The sequence below is a fragment of the Ornithorhynchus anatinus genome, chromosome X1, assembly GCF_004115215.2.
Source record: "Ornithorhynchus anatinus isolate Pmale09 chromosome X1, mOrnAna1.pri.v4, whole genome shotgun sequence".
Lineage (NCBI taxonomy): Eukaryota > Metazoa > Chordata > Mammalia > Monotremata > Ornithorhynchidae > Ornithorhynchus > Ornithorhynchus anatinus.
The window spans coordinates 34472399-34493620 of record NC_041749.1 but is presented as its reverse complement, the minus strand read 5'-3'; the positions used below and the strand labels follow the sequence as shown (position 1 = coordinate 34493620).

At 44.7% G+C, this 21222-nt stretch overlaps 1 protein-coding gene across 2 annotated transcripts in view; it reads right to left on the bottom strand.

Annotated features, from left to right (window-relative positions):
• Window positions 1-21222, bottom strand: part of RNF130 (ring finger protein 130) — a 111504-nt gene that overhangs the window by 38017 nt on the left and 52265 nt on the right. For both annotated transcript variants that reach the window (XM_029049766.1, XM_029049765.2), the window contains exons 4-5: window positions 7291-7362; window positions 2336-2418 (exon numbers count right to left, since the gene is read on the bottom strand). In XM_029049766.1, the coding sequence (XP_028905599.1) occupies window positions 2336-2418; window positions 7291-7362 (155 nt within the window). The remainder of the gene's footprint in view (window positions 1-2335; window positions 2419-7290; window positions 7363-21222) is intronic.

Below are 21222 nucleotides of genomic sequence, written 5' to 3'. Positions count from 1 at the left end.
CTTGCAGGAGATGTGATTTTAATAAGCCACTGAAGGTGGGGAGAGTGACGGTCCGTCGGCTTTGAAGAGGGAGGGAGTTCCAGGTCAGAGGCAGGATGAGGGCGAGGGGTCGGTGGCGAGATAGATGAGGTGGAGGTACAGTGAGTTGGTTGGCGTTAGGGGAGCAAAGTGAGCGTGCTGGGCTGCAGTAGGACGCCATTGAGGCATGATAAGAGTGGGCAAGGTGATCGGGTGCTTCAAAGCAATGATAAGGGGTAGGTCATGAGGCAGGAGTCAAAAAAAAAAAAAGGGGCAGTGAGGGAAGCAGAGGCTTTTGGGGAGGGAGCTAAATGTTTGAAGCAGAAGGTATGGATTATGGGTGTAGATTACACTTTCAGGGACTGGGGTAGAGCCGTAGTAAGGACGAATTATATTGGCTTGGGTCCCCGCTCCCTGTCATTAACACTCAGCAGCATGAATACGGGAGCTGGGAGCAGGCGGATCTGCTGTGATGGTATAATGCTGAAGGCTGCACTTTAAAAGGGCACTCTTTACCCAAGAATAGAGATTCTGTAAGCTCGTCCTCTAGACCGTAAGCTTGTTGTGAGCAGGGAATGTGTCCACCAACTCTCCTTTACTGTTATATTGTACTCCCCCAAGGGCTTAATATGGTGCTCTGCACACAATAAGCACTCAATAAATACGACTGAATGACTCATTGAGGTTGGAAGAAAGGGGGGAAATAAAATCTGGAAGTTGACCTGATTCAAAATTTACTTTTCAACAGTACAAATGCACAATTGCACTCCATTTTCAAAAAAAAAAAAAGGCATTTTGAAAAGAACAATTTATTCAAAGCCTCTAAAATGTTAGTCCCCGAGTTTAAGCAATGACTTCTGACATTTTGGGGTTGGTTGGCATAATTTACTTGCGATTAAGACTAAAGAGGATGGATGACTTAAGTATCTCCTAACTACAGGTGCCTTAGAATAAAAAATTACAGCTAAATTGCAGGAGGGCTTGGAGAGGGTTTAAGAAGGCTGATGAGCTCCACCGTGGCCCTCAGGGACATAGGATTGATGGGTCTGACGCTGACCCTGACGTAGTCATTTTCTACTGCACCATGGCAGCACGGCCTAGTTAGCGGAAAAGACTTAAGTGTGCGCGTCACGGGAGAAGAGTTCTAGTTCTGGCTCCCCCATTTTGCCCGTTGTGTGCTCTTGGGCACTTGACTTAACCTCTTAGTACCTCAGATTCTACATCTGCAGAATGGGGATAAGATAGATCCCTGCTCTCTCTCCCTGTTAGACGGCGGGTGAGTTCTGGGTGGGAAAGGAGATGCGACCGATCTACTTGTATCTACTTCGGGACTTTTTTTTTTATGGTGTTTGTTAAGTGCCTTCTCTGTGTCAGGCACCACACTAAGCAATGGGGTAGATATAAGCTAAAAGGGTTGGACGTAGTCCATGTCCCACATGGGGCTCACAGTCCTCATCTCCATCTTTCAGATGAGGAAACTGAGGCACAGAGAAGGGAAGTACCTCGCCCAAGGTCACACAGCGGACAAGTGGCGGCACCCTGATTGGAACCAGTTCCTCCTGACTCTCAGGCCTGAGCTCTATCCATTAGGCCACAGTGCTCCTTAGCACAGTATTTAGCACAGAATAAGTGCTTCACAAATACAGTTATTATCGACAGTAGACTAAGTAACTAGAGCTTAGCTGCATATAAAGTACAGGCACACAATACAGATATAATCTATATATTTTTCATTTTCTGGGGAGAAAGAAGAAAGCCCTCTGGAAAGATCTTAACAGCAAGCAAATATTACACCTAACAGTGGCTGTGAAACTTTTATTAAACATCATATTTCAGAGACATATTATCAGTCAGCTCAAATCAGACAAGAGGAAAGAACAGTGTTGAAAAAAGAAGGCAGTATGGTCAGAGAGCAGTATTCACCTTAGTTTGCCAAGGAATATGAATAAACTATTAGGAAACCTGGAAAAAAAACCCCCAGGATTGTCATAGTTGCTTTCAATCGAAACACTAGCAGGGCATGTTGGTGAATATGTGAATTTCTTCTAAGTGGAGATATTTGAGAAATCAGGATTTGTTAGGATAGTACAGCAAACTGCCAGGATAATGACTGCAGTGTTTTACTGTATGGATGTTTGGGGTGGTGCTCTCTCACTCTTACACAGGATATACCACAAAAATTTCCAAGTAAATGGGTCTAAGGGGTGAGGAATCCATTCTGAAGGCAAAATGCTAGGAGCAAAAAAAAGATACACACCAAATGACCAGAACACTGCTCTCTATTAAATTTCAAAATAAAGGGAAAGCTTTGGCTTACTTGCAGGGCAGGATGCGGACAACATCATTCTGCTTGTAACTCTCTATGCAGACAGCACAATGATCAAAGTCTGGGTCTGTTTCCTGAAATGAATAGCAGGAGAAAAAAGAAAAAAATAATCAGGAGCTCAGACCATACTAGGAGTTAAGTACATAAAATCAGCAACGCATGAACTCTCCTGTGCAAAACGGAGAGTACCAAAGATACCACCGAACAGGCTACATGGGCCAAAAGAAAAGTGTGACTCATGAACAGCAATATATCGGACAAAGTAAACGGCAATAAATAATCCGAGTTTCAAATTCAATCAGTACAGCTTGGGTTTATACATGCGCAGATATTCTCCCTCTCCAATATCCACAAATGCACACATCATATCTACTCCTCTGTGTGGGCCCATTCCAAGGACCTTTGAGATGTTTCAGGAGCTGAAAGGGGAGTGAGGAAGAATGCTGTCTCTCTCAGAAGAAAAAAAAACAAAACTTGGTTTGGAAATGGCTCCTGGTGAGATATGGCTAGAATTGTGGATCCTTCCACGCTGTATCTGTATCTGCCTTTACAAAACAGCAAATTCTCTTCATATAGGGAAGAAATAGGGCTGTAGAAAAATTATCGTAGCCTGTAAACAGGGAGCATTTACGCACCACTTCCAGAACTCTCAACCTTGTAATATACATTTGGGGAGATGGTTTTTCTCATTCGCTAATGAAGAAACCTAGGAAAGGTCAGAGTCTTAGGTCATACTTCCCGATAATTTTATGAGATATGTTTACCTTTTTCAAAATCAAATTTTACATGAATATGGAAAGGTATGACAAAGAAAAGACAAGTTGTATATTTAGATCCCACTTCTCGGATGGTGATCTTTTAAAATCTCAAATGGAAAAAGGATGATAAAAATCTGAAAACTGCCTCAGTTCCCTGTGATTTCTCTATCAGAAAACAGTTTTTCCACATCAGAAAGGGAGAGACCAGGATATTAAAAAAATGAGAAAAAAAAATGAAAAGTCCCAAAACCCAGCAAGACCCAATTAACAACTTCAGTATTGGAAGCGGCAGTCAATATTTCCTGCTGAGAACCTGGATAGGCTTTGCTGATGAATGGCAGATTTGTTCCCCAGCCTCTTTCAATGCCATACACCCCCCCTCCCACCCTGCCCCCTCACCTAATGGACTTGCAAGTATCCTATCAAAAAGTAATAGATTTCCTCTTAAGCTTTAAATTATCACACACTCCCACTGAAGTAGCAGAATGCAGATGTCAGGAAAGAGTAGAAAAACGGGAGGGGAAAAAAAAATAACCAGGGGTGTGAGAAAGGCAGTCTTCTGATCACACATTCAGTCTTTTTAGCTATTGCTTCCTTTTCTGGTTATATTAGAAGCAAAAAAAGAGAGAGTAATAGTAGTTCCGTGGCAGTTGAGAGCTGTTTGGATGAAAGCCAGAAGATTCTCTGTGTGTCTCTAGGATGAAAGAGCAAAAGAAGAAGAAAGAAAGAAATAGCAGAACGGTTGGGAAGCATTTAAGGGCCACGGCCATTTCTGCCAGAGCTTCTCCTTTGTCCCAAGAGTAGTAAGATCCTTGTGGACATGGCACAAATCTGGATTACAACAGGAGTTCCTGACCTCCATTCCCCGAATTGCACCAAGTGCTATCCATGGAGGCCAACTGGCCCCCTTCCCGAACGGAAGAGCCAACACGGTCCTGAGATCTACCAAGAGTTTTCTGTTTTGTTTTTAATGTCATTTGTTAAGTGCATACATAGACCAGACACTGTACTAAGTTCTGGAGTAGATTGAAACATATCACGTGGAGACGGTCCCTGTTCCACAGGGGGCTCCCGGTCTTAACCCCTGTTTTACAGATAACAGACGCACAGAGAAACCAAGTGACTCGCTCTAGGTCACACAGCTGGCAAGGGGCAGAGCGACATTAAAACCCAGGACCTCTGACTCCCAGGCCCATGCTCTTTCCACAAGGTCACGCTGCTTCTCATCGTGCTAGATATGCCTTTCAAGGCCATAAAATAATCCTTTTGCTATACTCGGAATATGATGCCTACCTCAATTTAGAAGGGACAGGAGAAACTAAAGAGAATGCAGAAGCGAATACCAAAAAATGATGCAGGGGACAGGAAATAGGACTTTAGAGAAACAGTTAACAAAACCAAAGCTGTTTCACCTCGGAGAGAATGCTACGGGGTGAAGGAATGGCTCAATCTTCAAATGGATGAAATTTACAGGAGCGTGAGACTGATCAGTGGTTTTACCCACCCTAAGGAGCCTGCAAAGAAAATGGGCTAAAATTACAGCAGGAGACTTTTTTGGGGAACATAATAAGAACTTCATGCTACTGTGATACCCAGTGGGGACTCTGTAATCAACGTATTTCTTCAGCGCTTACTATATGCAAAACACTGTACTAAGCTCTTGGGAGAGTACAATACCACGGAGTTGGCAGAGACGTTCCCTGCTCACAACGAACTTACGGTCTGGAGGACTGCTATTAACAAAAATACTGGTTTAGGCTTGGTGTAATGGATAGAGCACGGGCCTGCGAGTCAGAAAGTCATGGGTTCTAATCCTGACTCCACCACTTGTCTGCTGGGTGACTTTGGGCAAGTCACTTTACTTCTCTATGCCCTAGTTACCTCGCTCAATAAATACAATTGAATGAATCTGTAAAATGGGGACTGAGATTGTGAGCCCCACGTGGGTCGGGGACCTTGTCCAACCCAATTTGCTTGTACCCACCCCAGCGCTTAGCACAGAGCCTTGGCACACACTAAAAGCTTAACAAATACCAGAATTATTATTACAGGCTATCAGGTTGTAGAGTTTCCCATCTTAGAAATCTAAACAGGAAATCATTGCTCCTGTTAGTTTAGTAAGTCACAATTTTATTCATTCAATCGTATTTATTCAGCGCTTACTATGTGCAGAGCACTGTACTAAGCGCTTGGAATGTACAATTCGGCAACAGATAGAGACAATCCCTGCCCAGCAGCGGGCTCACAGTTTCCAATTTTAGAGACGTCAGAGTGTTGCATAATTGCCGCATATGATCTTGACGCCCTTTGAAGTACTGTGATCCTAGATTTAAATTGAAATACTTAGACCGTGAGCCCCAAGTGCGAGAGGGACCGTGCCTGACTTGACTGATTTTTTTTTATCTATCTCAGTGCTCAGAACAGTGCCTGACATGGGGTAAGACTGTACACTTGTTGTGGGCAGGGAACATGACTGCAAACTCTGCTGCATTGGCCTAGCGGCAAGGGCAAGGCTTGGGAGTCACAGGGTGTGGGTTCTAATCCTGGCTTGTCTGTGTGACCTTGGGCAAGTCACTTCCCTTCTCTGGGCCTCAGTTACCTCATGTGTAAAATGAGGATTACGAGTGTGAGCCCCACGTGGGAGATGGACCGCGTCCAACCTGATTGGTGCTTAACAAATACCGTGATTATTATTATGTGGGACAGGGAATGTGTCCAAACTGACTGCCTTGTATCTACCCTGGTGCTTAGAACAGTGCTGGGCACATAATAAGCCCTCAACAAAGACCATAATTATCATTGTTAAAGGCTTAGCGTAGTGCTCTGCACACAGTAAGTGCTCAGTAAATATTGATGTAGACCATAAAAAAACTGAACTGCTGCCCCTAGCCCAAGGAAAACAAAAATGAAAACACTATGATTACATCTTGTATCTCCAGGAATAGCACAGGCCCAGTGCATATATTTATCTCAGTGACTTATTAATTACTCTGTCAAAAGAATAACCTTTATTAACAAAGAACGGATGTTGGCTGGTTATCAGAAGCATTAAAACAGGAGTTTCTGGCCAGTCACATCCAAGGCTGGGGAGAGGTGATTGTAGTTTCCTCAACTGCAAGGACTGTGCTTGACAACTCTATTGTATTCTCCCAAGTAGTTAGGACAGTGCTCCGCACACAACAGGAGCTCCGTAAATACACTGACTGCGAGGCTCTGTCAATTCCTCACGGGGAAATCCATTTAACCTCCAAATTTTGCGCTTCTCCAGTAATGAGAATTATTTACGGAGCTAGGGATACATTAAGAAAATGGTAGGTTCTCAAGATCTCTTGGGCCTGATAAATTGGATGGCAAATGGGGGTGGGGGAGGTGATTCTACTTGGCTCCTCAGCTGCCAAGCTGGCCTAAAGAGACTTCTGAGATAGCATAAAGTGTGTGTTTGGGGCCAGGGGGACATCATTTTCAGTTTTCAGAGGGCCCATATTTAAGCAGCTGGTGCCTATTTATAATAGGTGGATGCAAAAAAGTTAAGCATCCAAGATCACACACACACATAAAGTCAGTGGGCAAGGAAGGGTGAGAACTCAGGTCTATCTAGCTGCTCTTCTGTTAGGACATTCTTAAAAGGGAATCCAGCCCCTAGTAAGAGCAGAGACAGCTGTCATGAAAAGTGTCATCATAGCTGTCTTGAGGAGGTTCAATAATCCTTCAGCACCTAATATGGTGGCCTTCCAAATAACAATAATAATGGCATTTATTAAGCGCTTACTATGTGCCAAGCGCTGTTCTTAGCTCTGGGGGAGATGCAAGGTCATCAGGCTGTCCCATGTGGGGCTCACAGTTCAAATCCCCATTTTACAGATGAGGTGACTGAGATCCAGAGAAGCAAAGTGGCCTGCCAAAAGTCATACAGCAGACAAGTGGCAGAGCCGGGATTAGAACCCACGACCTCCGACTTCCAAACCCGGGCTCTCTCCATTAAGCCACGCTGCGTCTCTGAATGGCAAATACCCTGCAAATCTTAGGGTCAGGGGCAATATAGATGCTACGGGGATGACATCCAGCGTACATCAAAGGCATAGAAAATTGATATAATGAATAAGCCAATGTCACTAGGTTTTTTCTATCCAAACAAAATCACAGCTTCAGTACTAGATGAAGATTGTTGGGATTATGTCAATACCATACCTTATCACCCTTCTTCACTGTCCTGGTGGTCAATTTGCTGATAGCTTTCTTGGCGGCATCTCCGAGACGGCGCTATGGGGAAAAAAATACATATCAGTCATTAAAACACAAGGGTTCCAAATTTTCTCTTAAATAATTCACGTACAAACTAATGCGTCGCTATGGCATCTGCTACCAATGAAGTCTCAAAGGAGAAAGGATGAAGAGGAGAGCATTTCAGAATTAAGAGAACTGGCATGCGACTCAAGTGTGGGAGCCAAACTAAGTCCCAGGAAAGCTGTGGTGGGGCAGGAATGGGCACCTACCCCTGGGGCTATTGGGACAGAAGACGTATATGCCAAAGGAGAAACCAGGGCAAATTCTGAGTGTGAGGGCAGACCGGGGGCAGGGGCACTGGGAAGACTAGAAAAGATGAGTGACAGGAAGGAAAGAAGAGGGAAGGTGAAAGGTGGGGAAAGAGAGAGGAGGGAAGGGGTCAGACTCAAAAATGCCACAAATTCTTTTAAAATCCCTTTCCTGTATTGCAATAACCACTGGAAATTTTGAGTCAACTGTAGATCCATCATCACTCTCATCATCATCATCCTCAGTGGTATTCACTGAGCCCTTACTGTGAATGCGGAGCCCTTGGGAGAGTTCGATACAACAGATTTGGTAGACAAGTTCCCTGCCCACAGTGAGCGCTGTAAACACCGCCACTTTTTCCTGTGCAACATTTCTCAAGTCTCCCACTTCCTTCCACCCCATTCAACGCCAAAATCTGTATCAGTTTCTAATTCACTCTAATGTGGGTGGCTGTATCTGGTCCCCCTAAATCTCCCGCTTTTAGACTCTCCCTGTATCAATCCATCCTACGCACTGCAACGAAACTGTCAACTGTCAATCATGTCAATTTGGTCACATCAGACCCTGCCTCGAATCCCTCCATTTTGTCCATTAGATTAAAAAAATTGTCTCCTGTTCTGAACTTTGAGGTCCTTTTCAGACTTGCCCCAGCAGTCCCTGCGGGAGCAGCACCTTCCGCCGCAGCCGGGAAAATCTACACAGACCCTTCTCCGACCTCTAGCTCTTTATTTTTTTAATGGTATTTGTTAAGCATTTACTACGCACCAAGCACTGTTAAAATACTGGGATAGACACAAGATAATCAGGTGGGTCACAGTCCACGTGGGGCTCCCAGTCTCGTGGGGAGAACAGGTACTCAATCCCCATTTTACAGGTGACAAAACCGAGCCACGGAGAAGTGACTCGCTGAAGGTCACGCAGCAGGCAACTGGCAGCAACTGGGATTAAAACTCAGGTCTTCAGAGTCCCCGGCCCGGGATCTTTCCACTAGGTCATGCTGCTACCCACCACTCCTGAAACAGCCTGACTTCTCTCGGGTCTTCTGAGATTCACTGTTGGTGGCTACTCTTAACACAGTCGAGAAGGGAACGGGGATTTACTCACCTGTAGTGCTAAGCTGAATACATCAGACGTACATGTGCAGTATCACATTAAACGATTCAGGATACGTACCCAGGGTGATGGTAACCTGAGGTATGCCTGAATATATATTCTATTCTATCTATATTAATCTCTAGCATATGCTTACTTAAATTATATCCTTTCGTCCATCTTATTCCCCGACTACCCTTTAAAATTTCTCGAGGAAAACCAAATCCCACAGCACCTAGCACTGGTACTGACGTTTTGGGTGAGTTCTATAGATGTTTGAGGATGAGCTGATGATAAATGCTTCGTTGTAATAAATCAGATTTTGTCAATGGGGGTGGCCTGTAAGCCTTGGGGAAATTCAAAACACTAACAATTACTCGGTCACGATGGCAGAAAAAGACTACGCTTTTACCACCATAGTGTTTTCCTTTTATTCTCCGGTCAGGTTCTCTGCTACCGCTGCTCTTAAACTCCATCTGTCCACTTGGAGAGTGAATATTTCCGCTTCTACAGGTGTGAATGTGAATGAGAGAGATAAATGGTGTGAGATGAGGTCGAGAAAGGCTACATAAGGGTGGCTCTATATGGGGGGACGGGGAGAGGGAAATTTAGGTGAAACCTTGAGCTGCAGAAGTTTGCTCTCTGCGCAAGGTCAAAATGCACCGAAGGTCACTAATGCAAAATGGCAGGAAGTTTTATTTAACTTGAATAATCTTAAAATGCTGATTCAAAGACCGTCCTGCAGGTGGTCGCAGAGGATCAGATTAGGTAGACAGGAGGAGAGTCAGTTGGAAACAACCTTCTGATGGCTCAAAGTGCTTATTCCAAGCATTACTCGGTTCTAAATCAATTTTAAATGGCTATTTGCCAGCTGGTTTATAGGAGGTGGGGACAGGTCACTTTGAATGAGCAGATCTCAGGTTTCTGAGTTTCAGTAACCAGAGCTCCCTACAGAAACAGAGGACGTTTATACTAATCAATACAGAGATTCTCTTTTTTGGAGATTTAAATGCCTGTGAAGCCCTACTGCTGTTGCAAATATTTTCAGGAGATAAATTATGCCTATAATTTAGATTCCCGTGGTTTAAATCTAGAAAATTAGACAAATTTCCAAATTAATAAACGTAACGGGCATGCCCTGCCTCAGCAAAACCCATCTCTGTCAAGTTAATAGGATGCTGTTTGGGTTCACAAGCAAAATCATTCCATGGCTAACAGCTCAAGAGAGTAGCGTTAGTCTAGAGATCTTACTTCCAGTACACCCATCCCTATGTATCATACATGCGTGAATGTATAGAAGTAGAGTGTAGAAAGTGTTCTTTCCCCTATGTGCAATTCTGACAAGAATGTTTTTGTAGGACTATGAAGTAGTAACCCCCTCTCTATAGAAAAGTTTTGGATACTGCAGTGCTTAATGTGCAGAGTGTGTGTCAAGAAAGTGAAATTTTGTTTTCCGGGTTGCAATTCTAGTACAATTGCTGGCCCAGCAACCTCAGTGGTCGTGAACACATTAAAAATTGACCCTCTATTTTCCCAGAAAGCCTTTTGTCTACATATATGACTTCTTCCAAGGGCTTAGTACAGTCCTCTGCACATAGTATGAGCTCATTAAATACCAATGACTGATTCGCTGTTTGAAGGCAGCATTCTTCCTATAGCCACTTTAAACCCATGTGCGTTATAAAGTCTGGATGGCATACAACCTAAAATGACTTTTTTAAATCTTAGTGGAGCCTGCAAATGGAAGTACACTATGAAAAATATTGGAATAAATAAAATCAGGCTTTTGATCAGGCTCTGGGAGTACAGATCTTGCTGATTAACCTTACTGCAGCCTTTTAAATGGAGGGCAGCGCAATCCTTACTTACTGGGCATAAAACTGGGCAACATGCAGTTAAAGAACTGGTGACTTGGTAAAATGGGGTAGAGTCAAGGCCCTGAAAGAAAAAGCCGGTTTACCGACGCAAAGCAGTAAGGTCACGAGGACGCATTTCGGGGCTGGGGTGCCAGAGCCTGTTCTGAAAGTTGTAAAAAAATATTCTGACTTGTGTTGGAACCAAAGGAGATGCTTTGGGATAAAGAAGTAAACTAGGTAGAGCCTGTATTTTAAAAAAAGGTTCAAATGCAATTTTTCCCAAAGAACTGGTGAAAAATATGATGGGAGAGATGAGGAAGAAGTCTTAGTTTACAGTAAACAATGATTCTCAGGAACCGGGGACCACTTGCAGTAAACTTCGGGAAGGTGGTGAGGACGTACATTCATTTTTATTGTATTCTCTCAAACTGGCACAAACAGGAAGGGCTAGCTAAGTAGTGACACATTTTTCCGAGGATGAATGACTAAAGGAAGGTGGTTACAGAAGATGACCACAAAAAAGTGAGGGATCATTAACTAAGCATCCAGGCTGGCTCGCCGGCCGACTGACTGAAGGAGGACTAGATCTGATAAGAAGAACAGCACACTAAGCAAAAGTAGTCATTTCAGATCTGAAGAAGGCAGAGGGAGAGCACTGGGAAAGATGGCACCTTGGGGTAAAAGGGAAGAACTGGGGAGGTCATCAATGATCCCGAGAAGTGGGAGAAAGGGCAAAGAAACTATGTAAGAGTATAAAACTGGACTTATCGATAACTGGGGACAACAAACTTATTCCTGGTTCTTTTCAGGTAAGTTTTTTGAGGGCAGGGATCAGTCGGGTCTGTGACACCACTGTAGTCTCCCAAGTGCTCAGGAAACTTCTCTACACGCAGTAAACCCTATATAAATACCACTGATTGACTGATTGATTAGGGATGGGGGAGAGTGGGTACCAGAGCTGCAAAGCACCAGTGATTTCTTATCTCACTTAACGTAACTTCCTCCTGTGCTGCCAGTGGGGGAGGAAGGAAGCAGTATGTGGTTGGGTGTGTGAATGTGTATACGTGTGTGTGCATCTCTCCCTCAACACTGCTGACAGGGAGTGTGGCATCTGGCATGAGGGTTGCATTTTTATCCCCTGTCCTGGAGTTTCAGGGCCAGAATGCAGTTCACTGACCCGGCCCGGGGCCAGGCATTTGACACCACGGTCACTAGTGCTCCCGCTCTTCATGGGGGCGGGGAAGGGGGAAAGGGCGTGAATGCTCCCCTTCCCTGTTTTGCAGGCGTGCCTCGGCGCAGAGGAGAGCGGTGTACAAGACTTGGGTGTACACTGGAGAAACACTTCACCGTGTCCAACGATACTGTGGGAAAAATGGCTTTCTGCTTTAAAAATATCACACTTCTCAAAAGGCCGCTTATTTCTCACAATTACCTCTTCAGAACTTTTCACCACTCACACACAACCCTTCACAGCACTTAGGTACATACCTTACGTAACCCCTCCCTTCCTTCCTTCTTTCCTTCCTTCCATCTGTAAATGAATCACTGCTTCCCCAACTGGATTGGAAGCTCTTTACGGGCAGGGATCACGTCTATCAACTGCACTGTACTCTCCCCAGTGCTTAGTTCACTGCTCTGTACATATTAGGCACTCAATATTTATTTCTGATTGCTTAGGGAACATCTGAGCTTGCCAGCTGTGTGACTTTGGGCAAGTCACTTAACTTCTCGGTGCCTCAGTTCCCTCATCTGTAAAATGGGGATTAAGACTGTGAGCCCCACGTGGGACAACCTGATTCCCCTGTGTCTACCCCAGCGCTTAGAACAGTGCTCGGCACATAGTAAGCGCTTAACAAATACCAACATTATTATTATTATTATTATCTGAGGAAATACCCCAAGCTCAACTGAGTCACGACAAGCATATACAAGGAATTTTCGTAGAGAAAATACAGTGCAAAAGAGAAGAAAAGAGCTCCATGACAAGTTGCAGGTTCTTTTTCCTGTGATAAAGCAAGCGAGTCTTTCTCTTGCCCTCAGTGCTAGGAATTGCTTTATGCATCCTTTGGGATTACAAGTGCATTAGTATTCTGTGGTCACTCTGGCTGCCGAAAGGTCTTGCTCGAAATAAACCCTTTGCGAGCATTTCACCATATGCTGCTTCCCTGCCCGCTTACATGCTCATTACACTCTGTGCCCCGAGACTGCCGGGGATGAGAGAGTGCGAGCAGCAGGTGTAAACCGCTGGCAGGACAGTCACTTTCACGGCACAGATGACAAGCGACTCTCATTGTCTTCAGAAATGAAGTTACTATTAAAGAGTTCACACAACGGAAAAGCAAAGCTTATTAAACTTGTATAAAATCTAGGTGGCTTCGCAGTCATTAAATGCTCAAGACATTACAAAAAAATCAATTTATTAGAAAGTAGTGCTTAACATTCACTTAATCTAAATCTCCGTATTTTTTTTCTAAATGAAAGGTTTCCATCCTAACCTCGCAACTGATCTTAATAGGTAGACCTCTGATTTTAGCATTAAACAAAATGCAGTTTCTGTCCTATATGGGGCTCGCTGCCTTAATCCCCTTATTACTTAAACATAACAGGGTGGACACAGTTCCTGTCCTATATGGGGCTCGCTGCCTTAATCCCCTTATTACTTAAACATAAATAACCCTTCAAGATATTCTGAATATTCAATTTTAAAGACAGAGCTCCAACTGGCAGTAATTCCTGGAAAAGTGTACTTCAGGTTGTCATCTTTTCAGGAATAAAAAAATGAGCAAAAGCAAAAATCACAGCCCATGCTCTTGAAAACCCCCACTCCATTCCATGAAAAATCAAAAACTACACCTTCATTTAAAACTAAACTGCCCTCCATTACAAATAGTTACAGCTTATACTTCACAGCATCTGAACGTTTCAAACTGAGTCTAGCTGCTGCCACTCTCATCAAACTTTAATACACCGAGCTTTTTAAGCCACATAAAAATTTCATCAAGTTTCTCCTGACCTTTGGAAAAACTAAAGGAGGAAAAGAGGTCATAAAATCACTTTCCCATGGAGTGGCAGTTGTAAAGTGCAAGGTTTAGAAAGGAGCCTTCCCGTTATATGACGATACCATGGTAGTTCAGTGGGCCTTAACTGGATGCAAATTATCATCCTTGAAGACTCATCAGCTCCATGCTACTATCTTCCCTCAATCGTATTTACTGAGCGCTTACTGTGTGCAGAGCACTGTACTAAGCGCTTGGAATGTACAATTCGGCAACTCTCTCTGACCAACAAGCTCTTAGAGCAAATTATGAAGTCTCTTTACTCTGCTTTTCATCTTCTGCATTTATGCTTTGGTGCTTTTACCGATGGTAGGCAATTTGTGTCAGACTGTCTCCTCTGTTAGGCTGTAAATCCCAAGACAGAGACCAGACCTTTTCTATTTACCCGGTCTGGAGGAGCAGTTTGGCCTAGCGTAAAGCACTTGGTCCTAGGAGTCGGAGGACCTGGGTTCTAATGCTGAGTACCACTTGCCCGCTGTGTGTCCACGAGCGGGTGTGAGCCCGCTGTGGGCAGGGATTGTCTCTGTGGCTGAATTGTACTTTCCAAGCGCTTAGTAGAGTGCTCTGCAAATAGTAAGCGCTCCATAAATGCGATTGAATGAATAAATGAAGTCACTTAACTTCTCTATGTCTCGGTTTCCTCATCTGTAAAGTGGGGATTCAATATTCATTCATTCATTCAATAGTATTTATTGAGCGCTTACTATGTGCAGAGCACTGTACTACGCGCTTGGAATGGACAAATCGGCCACAGATAGAGACAGTCCCTGCCCTCTGACGGGCTTACAGTCTAATCGGGGGAGACAGGCAGACGAGAACAATGGCAATAAATGGCAATATCTATTCTCCCTCCTACTTAGACTATCAGTCCCATGTGGGACAGGGACCGTGTCCTACCTGTTTAACTTGTATCTATCCCCAAGCCTAGAAGAATACTTGGCATATCAGTAAACACTTAACTCTTGTCCACAAGAACTGACCGACTGGCAGCCAGGCCTATGGAACGGAACTGAGAGGACAAGAGTGACTCCATTTTAGTGAATCCAGGACTTCCTTCCATTTTATGATCCCCTCTGGTTTGTTTTATGATCCCTCCCAGTTTGAGAAATTGTCGACCCCCGGACAAGAAAGATAACCACAACATTCTTTGGACTCCCGTGTCAAGAATCCGTGATCACTTCATGTTGTTAACCCTGACTGCAGCTGCTAATTGTCGACTGCACATCTGCTTATCTCTGGAAAATAGGAACGGAACCCAGGAACTGATGGCGAACTCCCCCATTCCTCCCTTCCTCACTAATTCAATAAAGGCAATGTTCTGAGGGAGGCTCGGGGCTACACGCCACTCGTATCCCACCGGGATGAACGGACGCGTAGCCACTTTCCTCCTTTCTGCGCTATCCCGACTCCTGTCTCCGAGTCTTTCTATCTATATCACCACCTGGGGTAATCGAACCCTATGATCGGAATTGCCGATCTTCGCTCTGACACTTTCAGGTTATTTTTCGAGGACATTAACCAATAGCACAATTATTATTAACTCCATGGTATGATGATGGTATGTTAAGCACCTACTATGTGTCAAGCACTGTTCTACGTGCTGGGATCTTGTCTTGCCTTAGGCTGCCGAGTCCTTTCCGACCCGATGCGACTCCATGGACACACCTCTCCCAGAAGGTCCCACTCTCCATCTGCAATCATTCTGGTAGTGTTTTCTTGATAAAAATATGGAAGTGGTTTACCAAGGCCTCCTTCCACGCAGTAAACTTGAGTCTCCACCCTTGACTCTCTCCCATGCGGCTGCTGCCCAAAATGCTGGGTAGAGACAAGCTCATCAGGTTGGAATGCTCCCAGAGCCTTAGGACAGTGCCCTACACACAGCAGGCCACTCAATATTAAGCGCTGGGGTAGACACAGTCCCTGTCCCACATGGGGCTCAAAGCTTTAATCCCCATTTTACAGATGAGGTAACGGAGGGACAGAGAAGTGAGGTGACTTGCCCAAGGTCACAAAGCAGACAAGTGGAGGAGTCGGGATTAGAGTGCAGATCCTTCTGACGCTGAGGCCCGTGCTCTAAACACTAGATCACATTGCTTTTAAGTAAAGCAAAATGATACAGCCAATTAAGCCTTGAGAATTCTCTACTCAAGTTGAAGAGAATGGAGGAGTAAATAATAAAATAATAAACAACAAAATGCAGTACTATCACTAGGTCAGACCGATGACCTGCTCAGTTTAGTCTGGCAATAAGATGCTTGGAGAAAAGTTATGGTTGCTCTCCTTGACATCCAGGGGGGCATTTGAGGTCCCTCCCCAAGTTACTTTAGAAAGCTCTTGAGGTTTTTATTTTTATCTATGGTATCTGTTAAGTGTGTACTCTGTGCCATTCAATAGTATTTACTGAGCGCTTACTATGTGCAGAGCACTGTACTAAGCGCTTGAAATGTACAATTCGGCAACGGATAGGGATAATGCAGGCACTGTACTAAAACCTGGGGTACTTACAAGCTTAACGGGGTGGACACAGTTCCTGGCCTATATGGGGCTCGCTGCCTTAATCCCCATTTTCCAAATGAGGTAACCGAGGCACAGTTACCTCATGACTTGCCCAAGGTCACACAACAGACAGGTTTGTTCTAGGATCTAACAAATGTCTACTTTTAGGCCCACCTTGCAGACAGGATTCCATTGTGTGGAAATCAAATACGGTTCACAGGAAATTTATCAGCTGAGGAATTAAGTAATGATAAGGTGTTCTATTCAACAGCATGATGAAATCAGTTCTTCAATGAGGGTTTTCATTTCACAAATGCCAAGGCACAATTGGGAATCATTCCTCCCCCACCACATGACTGTCTGGATATGACAAGATGCGGTGTAAATAGAAAGTTCTGTGTAAGTGTGTGTGAAGAGGGGGAGTACTAAACTATGGATGTTTTGTTACCAAAAATCTTCAGGAATACAATACCCTGCATTATAAGAGAATTGACTGCATGTGGTAACTACAGGGTCAAATAGACAGTGAATAAATCAATGATATGCCAGTTAATGAGTTCCCTCCCCCCTGGGGGTAAACTAGTAGAGGAGCCAGAGACGGTCCTTGGAAACAAAAGCCAAGCCCTTTCTTACTCCTTTCCCCTGACAACAGCCTTCATTTTGTGAGTCAAACACATATAAATTCATTCAAAGCCATTCTCTGGCTCCCACCCTCTCCTATCTCCTTATTTGGACTTTATAAGAAACATTTGTGAAACACTGTATTTAATTTAAAAATGGACATTAAGTGCACAACAGTTTAGTCCCTCTCAAGACATTCAATTTATGGCCCTGAAACTCATGCTGCATTTCATTCTGGGTGCTACTTTCCAAAAGTCACTCCCAAGCTATCCTTGAACAGAGGTATTATTACACCCCAAATATTTCCCCTACTTTCTGCCTTCAGGGAAAGCATGTTTTTGAGGAGGGGAAACATATGTGCAGCGTGGCTCAGTGGACAGAGCCCGGGCTTGGGAGCCAGAGGTCATGAGTTCGAATCCCGGCTCTGCCACTTGTCAGCTGTGTGACTGTGGGCAAGTCACTTAACTTCTCTGGGCCTCAGTTCCCTCATCTGTAAAATGGGGATTAACTGTGAGGCTCACGTGGGACAACCTGATTTACCCCGTATCTACCCCAGCGTTTAGAACAGTGCTCTGCACATAGTAAGAGCTTAACAAATACCAACATTATTATTATTCTTATGTGGGACCAAACTCTACAGTACAGTGCCTGGCACATAGTAAGTGCTTAACAAATACCATTATTATTAGTAGTAGTATTAATAATAAGGCAGCAAGGTTATAAACTATCGGCCTCAATCTACAGAACTGGGTTCAGAAGTGTGGCATGCATGTTCTCAATATATCACAGGACTGGAGAACTTGCCTACATCTCTGTCCAGTTATAGGGCTTGTTACGGCTTCAAGTGATTGATTTCTAAACAGAAAATTTGGCTTCAAGTGAGGTTAAGTGCCAAAGTCATTATCCACCGTGGAGCAGGAAGCCTTCTGTTCTATTAAACTGTCCATATAAGAGTTGGTTTCGCCAATCCGAAATTTAAATCACTGATTTTGAACACTGAGAATGTCAGATTTACCCTGAATGCTACAAAACAGTTATTAAAAATTACCTCCCGCCGGCTGAGGTAACAATGGAGAGGCTTTATTTCTTTATTGGGCTTCTTCATTTAAGGCTGTGTCTGTTGGATGGGTGCACGGCAAGCAAACTAGAAAGTGCGGGGGAGAGCAAGTGGACTACTTACTGTTTGGGAACACAATCTGAATCACGTAAAAATGAAAGTTGGAAAAATAACTTCGCAAGTTAAACAAATTTCCTCTATGCCGCTATTCCTCTTCCTCACTCGATAGCATTTACTGACCGCTTACTATGTGCAGAGCCCTGTACTAAGCATTTGGGAGAGTACAACAGAATTAGGAGATACACTCCTTGCCCCATAATGAGCTTACAGTCTAGAGCGGGAGACAGACATTAATCCTTCTTCAATCATTTTAATCTACTGCTCTCAAAATCCTGCAATTCATAGCATGTGTTCTTTCTCCAAATTGCTTTAATGGCTCTGCATGGTCTGTTAGGTCCATTTCTCTTCTCTCAGGGATCTGTTCTACGTTACTTTCCTAATTTCCCAACTGCCATGTCACTCCCTCTGCTCGGCTGTTTTTCATTTGTTCAAAGGTCAAACATCCAATTATTGTTTTTTACCAGTTCATCCTTGCACAATCTTATTCTGAGGTTTATGCTGAAGAGTACGTACCAAAAACATTAATTCTCTTTGAATACTAATCCTACACAAAATACTTTCCTGTCCAATTCGCTGCCTGCCTCTGAGGCAGAAGGAAATCGAACATTTTATAAGACAAATGTAGATGAACGGTCATCTTAGGAAAACAGCTGGTTATAACAGCGTAACTTAGGCCAAGGAGAAACATTAGAGAGGGCTGTACAGTCTGACTCAAGCCCTGAAAATTATTATACTGTCCTAATCTTACCTTCTCTATGCTCATCCTTAGTATTATCATTATTATCCTCTACATTTCTCCTATGGTAAATAGGAAAACCGGAGCTTCTACTCTGTTCCCCCATCATTTTATACTTTTATCTTCATTCCCAAACAATTCTCTTCTGCCTCTATTGCTTTCAGATTTTGGTTCTGTTCATAATCAGCTGAAGTGATGGCAGACCCTAAAAAGGGGAGTAAAAATTGCACGGCAAATCCCTCCTCGCACCCCATTCCTTTATCCTTTACCCTGTTCTTAGCAACTTTCCTTTCCCACCCCACTGCATCCCGAGTTTGGCCCCCGCTTCCCAACCCAGTTCCCCAGTTCCCTCACTGTTCTCCATGTTCCAGCGCTTTGATTTCTCTGTTTGAATGTGAATCGTGGCAGACTTGGCCAGCGCCGCTGTCAGGATAGGGAAGGGGTGGGGAGGGGCAGTTTAGGTGGCCCTGGCCATGGCATGACATTTCTGCCTGGATCCTCCTTGCTCACTTCCTTGCCTCCTGTCTCTCCCCATTCCGGGCCATACTTCACTCTGCTGCCCAGATCATTTTCCTACAAAAATGTTTTAGGCCACGCCTCCCCACTCCCAAGAACCTCCAGTGGTTGCCCATTCACCTCCACATCAAACAGAAATTCCTTACCATCAGCTTTAGGGCATTCAATCATCTTGCCCCCTCCTACCTCACTCGCTACTCTCCTACTATAACCCAGACGGCACACTTCACTCCTCTAATGGGGTACCTCAATCTCGTCTGTCGTGCTGCGGACCTGTTGCCCATGTCCCGCCTCTGGCCGGGAACGCCCTCCCTCCTCACACCCGACGGACGACCACTCTCCCCACTTTCAAAGCTTTACTGAAGGCCCATCTCCTCCAAGAGGCCTTCCCTGACTAAGCCCTCTTTTCCTTTCCTTCGACTCCCTTCTGCGTCTCCCTGACATCCCCCCTCCCAGCCCCATAGCACTTATGTACATATCTGTAATTTTCTGATTTCTATTAATGCCCATCTCCCCCTCTAGACTGTAAGCTCGTTGTGGGCAGGGAATGTGGCTGTTATATTGTTCTAGTGTACTCTCCCAAGCGCTTAATTCAGTGCTCTGCACACACAATAAGTGCTCAATAAATACAACTAAAGTGACATTCTCATGGCTGGGGCTCAGGTTGGGCGATGAGGCTAGCAGTAGGAAGAGGGGGTCGGGACGCTGCCCTGAGCTTGTGGAAACAACTGCAGGCAATCTCCAGCCGTGTAAGGAACGAGAGAAAAATTCCGGAGCCTGGGCAGGACGTTGGGAGGTATGGGGTGGTGGGCCTGAGTCAGGTACGGCCCTCCTTGCAAGGGAGCACGAGAAGGGGATGGATGGCATTGACCTAACTGCAGTGACAGGATAGGGTAAATCAGCAAACGGCGCAGGTCACTTGGACTCACAGTCTTCATCCCCATTTTGCAGATGAAGTAACTGAGGCCTGGAGAAGTCAAGTGACTTGCCAAAGGTCACACCGCATACAAGTGGCAGAGTCAGAGCAGAGCAGGACCTCTGACTCCCAGGCTTGTGTTCTTTCCACTAGGCACCAACTGCTTCTCAAGCTTCTTGATTTCCTACTTAAAAATTAAACCAAGTGTATAGTGTTCCTTTCCTAGTTAAATAACTTTACCTATCCCTCCGTCATCATAAATTATTGTTCTCAGCTCAGTGGAAAGAGCCCGGGCTTGGGAGTCGGATGTCATAGGTTCGAATCCCGGCTCTGCCACTTGTCAGCTGTGTGACTGTGGGCAAGTCACTTCACTTCTCTGTGCCTCAGTTACCTCATCTGTAAAATGGGGATGAAGACTGTGAGCCTCACGAGGGACAACCCGATGACCCTGTATCTACCCCAACGCTTAGAACAGTGCTCTGCACATAGTAGGCGCTTAACAAATACCGACATGATTCTCAACCTCAGGGAAATAGCCCAGCAGGATGTATCTGGCCTGGGTAGAGACTGGGGTCTCTGATTATGAATGTATGAGTTGTGGGGTCAGAGGCAAAGAAGATTTCAGATTTTCTAGAACACACCTTAGGCAGGTACCTTGAAAAGAGTCATAGAAGTGTGGGGGGGAGGTCAAAACTTTTCTAACCAAAGGCCAGTCTTAAAAAAATGCCGTTCACAGCTTTGGTTGGATAGTTTGAATCAATAATCAAAACGGAGAGTATTGATTCATGGCTTTGGTGAAACAAGGAAATTGCTGCTGGGATGAATCTCATCAGAGAGGAAGTTACGGGAGTATCCCAGATGTATCCAGGTTACAATACGTGGGGTGGCCAGGGGGAGAAGCAGCACGGACTAGACCGGCACGGGCCTGGGAGTCGGAAGGATCTGGGTTCTCGCCCTGGCTCCGCCGCTTGTATGCCATGTGGCCCTGCGCAAGTCACTTTACTCCTCTGTGCCTCAGTTACCTCATCTGCCAAATGGGGATTATGACTGTGAGCCCCATGTGGGACATGGACTGTGTCCAATCTGATCAGCTCCTATCTACCCCAGCGCTTAGTAGAGTG